Source organism: Lolium perenne, chromosome 6 (assembly GCF_019359855.2).
Source record: "Lolium perenne isolate Kyuss_39 chromosome 6, Kyuss_2.0, whole genome shotgun sequence".
Classification (NCBI taxonomy): Eukaryota; Viridiplantae; Streptophyta; class Magnoliopsida; order Poales; family Poaceae; genus Lolium; species Lolium perenne.
This window is the reverse complement of record NC_067249.2, coordinates 203547095-203553923: the sequence shown is the minus strand read 5'-3', so window position 1 is coordinate 203553923 and position 6829 is coordinate 203547095. Positions and strand designations below refer to the sequence as shown.

General features: G+C 62.2%; 1 protein-coding gene across 1 annotated transcript; it reads left to right on the top strand.

The window, feature by feature from the left end:
* Positions 1-2427: 2427 nt before the first annotated feature.
* LOC139832601 (uncharacterized) lies at positions 2428-5613 on the top strand. The gene has a single exon (XM_071822392.1). The coding sequence runs from the start codon at positions 2428-2430 to the stop codon at positions 5611-5613; it is 3186 nt and encodes a 1061-aa protein (XP_071678493.1).
* Positions 5614-6829: the final 1216 nt, after the last annotated feature.

Genomic DNA, 6829 nt, shown 5'->3' with positions numbered 1-6829 from the left:
CTCATCCCCTACCTGGTCCACCCTGATCAGACTGGGTTTATCTCTGGGCGCTGTATCGCCGAAAACTTCGTCTATGCTGCCGACATTGTGCAGAGCTGCCACAAACGCGCAACACCCGCCGCTGTTTTTAAGTTGGACTTCCGTAAGGCCTTTGATTCCATCAGCTGGGATGCCCTCGACCGCATCCTCCTGGCCAAGGGATTTCCGGAGCTCTGGCGATCATGGATTAAAATGTTAAACCTCACGAGCCAGACTGCGGTCCTCCTTAACGGAGTGCCCGGAAGATGGATCCAGTGCCGCCGTGGCCTGCGGCAAGGCGACCCCCTTTCCCCTTTCCTTTTTAACGTTATTGTCGACGTCCTGCAGCAAATGATCCTCCACGCCTCCCGCAGGGGGCTCCTCCTACACCCTCTTGTTGACAACCTCCCCTGTCCGGTCCTCCAGTATGCCGATGACACCCTCATCATCATCCGTGCCATCCCGGAACATGTTTCCAACCTAAAAAAGGTGCTTGACGATTTCTCGACTGCCACTGGCCTCGTCATCAACTTCCACAAAAGCACCTTTGTCCCCATTGCCACTGATCAGTCCATGGCCCTCTCCATGGCAAACGCCTTCGGATGTGCTGTCTCCTCTTTCCCCCAAACATACCTGGGGCTCCCCCTCTCTGTCCACAAGCTCCGTCCTATCGACTTTGCCCCCATTATCCACAAAAGCGACATGCGCCTCTCTGGGTGGCGGGGCCGGTGCCTCCCAATTGGGGGGCGTCTTATTCTCGTTAACTCTGTCCTCACGGCCATGCTCGCCCATGCTATGGCCGCCGGACTCCTTCCGGCTGGGGTCATTGAGGCTATTGACAAACGCCGTAGGGCCTTTTTGTGGACCGGAGAGGAAACTTGCCATGGTGGGAATTGCAAAGTTGCCTGGAAGGATGTTTGCGCCCCAAAAAGCCTTGGGGGGCTCGGCGTTCTCTCCATTAACTCGCAAAATTCCGCCCTCTTAACCAAATTCCTCACCAAAATCCATTCTGACACCTCTGCCCCCTGGGCTGTTTGGTTCCGCCACCGGTACGGCTGGAATGGCTCCAGGGACCTTGGAGACACACACCATCTTGACACCCCTGTCTGGAAGGACATTGTCGCTGGTCTTAAAGTTTTCCGTTCCGTCACCAAGGTTTCGGTAGGCTGTGGGGCCTCGACTGCCTTCTGGGCCGATCTTTGGACTGGCGATGCCCCCCTTCGGGACCGCTTTCCTAACCTCTACTCCCACTCCACTCGCATTAACATTAATGTTGCCACGGCTCTGACATCCGACTTCCGCGGCACCCTTGGACCGCGCCTCTCGCTTGCCGCGGAGACCGACCTCCGTACCCTTGCAAACGAGCTCACCTCTGTGGTCCTGCATCGCGACTCCCCGGACGATCGTTATGACCGCCTCACTAACAAGAAGCTCTCGAACAAAAGTGTCTATGTCAATTCTTTCAGGCATTTACGGACAGACGAGGCTGCTGAACAAGTTTGGAGGAGTGCGGCCCCTCTGAAGTGCAAAGTTTTCGGATGGCTTGCCCTGAAGAAGCGTCTCCCGACCAATGAACGCCGGTTTCGCCACAGTCTCAGTACCTCTGCTACCTGCCTCTCCTGCCCCCAAGACGAAGACACCGACCACATGCTGCTGCTCTGCCCCCGGGCCTGGGAAGTTTGGACCTTCTTCTTTCCAGACTTCAGCGCGGGGAGGCCCTCCAATCTCGCTGACCTCCGGACCATGCGGTGTAGGACTTTTGAAGAGACTACAATCGTCGCCGCCATCACCTGGAATATCTGGAAGAGAAGAAACGCCAAGACTTTCAATGGCGTGAATGAAGACCTAAGTCTTGTCTCCCATAGGTGCATTGAGGATATTAGGTTGTGGGCGCATCGCTGTACTACCTCCTCCCCCTCCCTCACTCTTAATAATTGGTGTAATGGGTTCGAACCCCCTTGAAGCTCTCCTCCCCCCCCTCTCTCTCGCTTCCCTCTAAAATATTGTAAGGATCCCATGTACTCTTGTTGTTCTTGATCAATGTTCAGGCTGGCGTAAGCCCGCCGTAGACCCGGTCAAAAAAAAAACTAAACAAGGCCAATGCGTTAGGGTAGAGTGAGAAAAGTGCTTCATGGAAGGATTGGAAGCCATAAATCTGGATCACAAGGCTACAAACTTACAAAAACTTACGCTATGACCGTAAGATGCATCAGGGAAATCTTTTCTCTATAGCTCCGCTCCTGAATTCAAACAAGCTCGCCAAATCTCGTGACTAAGAAATGCAGCTATCTCGCGTAGCATATGGGTACCAACCATCATGTCGTCACGTGAACTGTATGTCACATACCATACTTAAAGGACTAGAAAACTAATTCAGATTATATCCAAATTAGTGTACACGGCAGATGGATGAGTGAGTTGGGCTCTGGCGACGCGGAGGCGGAAGACCCCGCAACGCCGGCTCCTCGTTGCTCGACGCCGGCGCTCTGCTCTCGCCCGTCGGTGAGCGGGGGCGGCTTCGGCGGCAGGTTCTGGGTCCTCACTCCCGACGTCGACGACGCGGAGGCGACGAGCGAGCCCAGTGAGGAGGGCTCTCCTGTGCGCGCCCCTGGGCGTGGGGCGGGCACGCCGTTCGGCGTTTTCCTGCGGGCGGCGGAGGAGCTTGGGGGCTCCCTCCGGTCGGGCCGCAGAGCGGCGTTCGCGCCTGGTGGCCGGGGCTCGCGGTTTGCGGCGACGTCTCGTGGCGGCGCCGCCGTCGGTGAGTGCCCCCGGTGGAAGCAGCGGTGGCCGTCCGCGCGTAGGCGCGAGGCTCTCGGGGACCGCGGCGTGCGGCGGAGGGCGCCGGCTCCGGCCCCTGCTCCCTCGGCTCCGGCTGGGGCAGCTTCCCGACCCGACGTGGCGTGCTCGCCGCGCTCGGCGCCGGAGGCGGCGGCGGACGAACGGGACCGTCCCCCGCTTGACCCGTTAGGGTTTCCCCCGCTCCACTCGCGGCCGGTGGATGGGCCGCTCCTGGGCCCGGCCCAGGTGTCCGCTGGTGGGTTCCAGGTGGGCGCCTCTGCTGCGGCCCATGTGCCTGGGGCCGAACCCAGGACGGACGGGGCCCATTTGCGGTCCACTTCGGCTGGGGGCCGGGAGACCTTATTTGCGGGGTGGTGGTGGATTCGGAAGGACGCGTCCACTTTGGAGTTAGGTTTTCCGGCTTCGATCCCCGACGTGCGCCGCCACCGCAAATCCGCCCGCCGCGTCCGCGTCCCTCCACCCCCCTCGCCGCTTCGCCTTTCCTTCGCCGCGGTCGTGGCCATGGAGCGCCCTCAGGGAGAAGGTGGGCAGCGGGGCCGGAACCAGTCCGGCAACAAGCGCCGCCATGATGAGCGCGCCGGCTCGGGCTCCGGTACCGGCGGCGGACGGTCGAACCCGCAACAGCACGAGGCGGACCTCCGTGCTCGTGCGCTGGCGGAGAAGAACAAGAACCGGTCGGGGACCGAGGGCGCCCGTGCCGGGGGGCAGGGCGGCATCAGCAACCACACCCCTCCCGCCTGGTGGGTGGAGAGGGAGAAGAAAAGGGCGGCTAAGGAGGCGGCCCGCCTCGCGCAGGTGGCCTCAGGGGCGGCGGCTCCTCCTCCTCCCTCTGCGTCCGGTGGGGGCCGGGCGCATGAGGCGGCTACCGGCAAGAAGGTCGCGGAGCCGGGGCGCTCCACGGCCAGCTCTGGATCCCGCCCGGCCTCTGGGGTGGCCGAGGCGGCGGCTCCCTCCACCAACATGGAATGCTTTAAGTGCGGCCGGATGGGGCACTTCCAGGCGGCCTGTACCTTCCCCCCGGTGTGCCTCTTGTGCGGCGTCGAGGGCCACAACTCGGCGGCCTGCACTTCCAAGGGGCGGCAACCGGAGCTCCGCGTGATGGGGCAAGCGGTGGCGGGGGAAAGTTTCTTCGCCCTCGAGTTCGAGGAGGATGATGAGGAATCGGAGGAGATGTCCAATGGGGCGGTCATCTCCTTCAAACATGTGGTGCTCTCGGTGAGTGACTTGACTCGGGAGCTCCACCACCTCGTGGAGGCGGATTGGGATTGGCAAGTCGAGGAGACCTCTGCCCATGAGTTCTCCGTCGTGTTCCCCTCCCGCGAGTCCCTGCAGATCTCGGCCCGCAGTGGTCGCCTCTTTCTTCCCCTTAGTGGGACAGTGGCCGACATTCACCTGGCTGATTCCGACCCGGCGCCGGTCGAGATGCTGCAGGAGGTCTGGATCCGCCTTACTGGGGTGCCACGCCGGATGCGTCGGGCGGACAGACTTCTGGCCGGCATGCGCATGTTGGGTTGGCCGGTTCGGGTTGACGAGGACTCCATCCGTCGCCGCCAGCCGGTCCGAATGCTGCTCGCATGCCGCAACCCGGACAAGCTAAGGGGCTCGGTCCAACTCTTTCACAAGAAGCTCGGCTACAACATCGGGGTGCACGTGGAGCCGGACAGTGGTGCCTCTACCTCGGCCCCTCCTCCACCTCCTCAGGCGGGACCGGAGGACGACGATGACGAGGACGACGATGATGTCGACGACCTCAGCCCCTCTCGTAAGGAGTGGGATGAGCTGGGTGCCCGTGACCAGGCCCGGGCGGCTGCGGCGGGTGCTCCGTCGGCAGCCCCGTCGGTCGATGCGCCGGTCGATGTGGCGGCTACGCCGGCTACGGCGGGGCCGGCCCCTTCGGCCCGTGCGGCCTGTGCGCCCGTGGACCTGGGGGGGTCTACGGCTGCGCCCGGTCCGGTGGAGCCGGTCGTCTCGGACCAGTACGGGTCCAACCTGAGGGGCTGGCCCCTCCCGCTGCTCCAGCTTGAGCAAGCGAGGGCGGCGGACCTTGCCTCGGCAGAGTGCCGACCGTCTCTGATCTTGGAGGATGGCGAGGCGCCCGCGTCCCCCCTCCTCCCAGACTCCTCCACCCTGCTCACTGCCGAGTCGGATGGGGAGGATTCCGCAGACTCTCCGTCCAAGAACACTGACGGCGTGGAGGCCATGGACGCGGAGGCGGCGGGTGGGGACGATGAGATGTTGGAGGAGGGCGGCCAGGTGGTGGACCAGGGCGCGCCTGCGGCGGGCCGGCAGGTCATCCCGCGTCGACGTCGCACGAAGACGGTCCCGGCGGAGCCGGCCAGGAAGAGCGCGCGTCTGACAGACTCGACCCCGGTCATGCAGCGTGCTCAGGAGCGGGCGGCGGCGAAGAACCTCGAGCCAGGTACGATCTCCGACTTCGCCGTTCTCCCCTCCCTCTCGGACTCTCACCTCGTTTCGGTTACTCATGACTGTGGCATGGCCTTTGAGACGGAGTCCCGCCCTGTCGCGGAATCGATATCCCTCATTCGTGCGAACGAGGAGGCACAGGCGGTGCTGGCCCTTGCGGTGTTCCGCAAGGAGGTGGAGGTGGCTCGCAAGGCCGCCTCTTCTTCCGCTCCTGGACCCGTGGCAACTGGGGCTGCCCCGGTCTCGGGCGACGACGGTGACCCCTCGCTTGTGGAGGTCCCGGTTCTGGCTGCCACCCGCGCCAACACGGGGGGCATTCCGAGGGCTAGTTTGGCATCCCGTTCTGGACGGAGGAAAGCTCCTCGCATCTAATGCGGGCGGGCTTCTACAACATCCGTGGGTATGGTAGGCCGGGGCGCCGTACCCAAATCAAGGAGTTCATGACCCGAGAACACCTGGACTTTGTGGGGTTGCAGGAGACTATGAAGGCATCTTTCACGCCGGCGGATCTGCGGGGCATTGACCCCCTCGGCAAATTCGCCTGGCACCACTCCCCAGCGTCGGGGCGCTCCGGGGGGATGCTGCTTGGCGTCAACGAAGATACCTTTGATGTCCTGGGATGGGGCTCGGGAGCCTTCTTCCTTAGGGCCGATGTGCGGCAACTTGATACCGCAAAGGTCTGGTCTCTGTTCGTTGTGTACGGGCCTGCTGATCATCAGAGATCCGGGGATTTCCTTGCGGAGCTGTCGCTGGCCATCGGCGCCTGCCATTTTCCCTTGGTGGTGGGCGGAGACTTTAACCTGATTAGGGGATCAGAGGACAAGAATAACTCGAACATTGATTGGCCTCGGGTGCATCGCTTCAACGATTGTATCGCGTCCCTTGCCCTCAGGGAGGTCCGTAGGACGGGCGCCCGATACACTTGGACGAATCGACAACTCGACCCAGTTCGTTGCGTCCTGGACAGGGTGTTCATGACTGCTGAGTGGGAAGCCCTTTTCCCGCTCTGCTCTCTGGTGGCGGATACCATCATTGGGTCCGACCACTCTCCGCTGATCCTAAGCTCTGGGGAGGAACTTAGGAAGCGTAGCCCTCGTTTCTTCTTTGAACAGGGTTGGCTGCTGAGGCCAGACTTTGGGGATCTGGTTTCTAGCAAGTGGGGTGATTTGGTCGCTGCCCTGGGGTTGTGCGCCGATCCAATCACGCGTTGGCAACGGGTCTCGGCAGGGCTTCGGCAATTCCTGAAGGGCTGGGGGGCCAACCTAGGAAGAGAAAACCGCGACTTGAAGGCCGATATCCTTGCGCGCATCCAGGCCCTTGACGTGGTTGCGGATGGGAGTGGTCTGGATGACGAGGGTTGGGCACTTCGTTACCATCTGGAGGACCAACTCACCCATCTCTCGGAGGTGGAGGAGGAGTATTGGCGCCAGCGGAGCAGGGTTACCTGGCTCACCAAGGGGGACGCTAACACCGCGTTCTTCCACGCTTATGCTAATGGAAGACGCCGCAAATGCGCCATTACCAGGCTCATGACGGATTCGGGGATCCCTGTCGAGTCTCACGAGCTTCAGGCACACATCTATGAGTT

Bases quoted from the DNA above. Each gene is read 5' to 3' on its own strand.
- LOC139832601 (XM_071822392.1), top strand. From the start codon at position 2,428: ATGAGTGAGTTGGGCTCTGGCGACGCGGAGGCGGAAGACCCCGCAACG.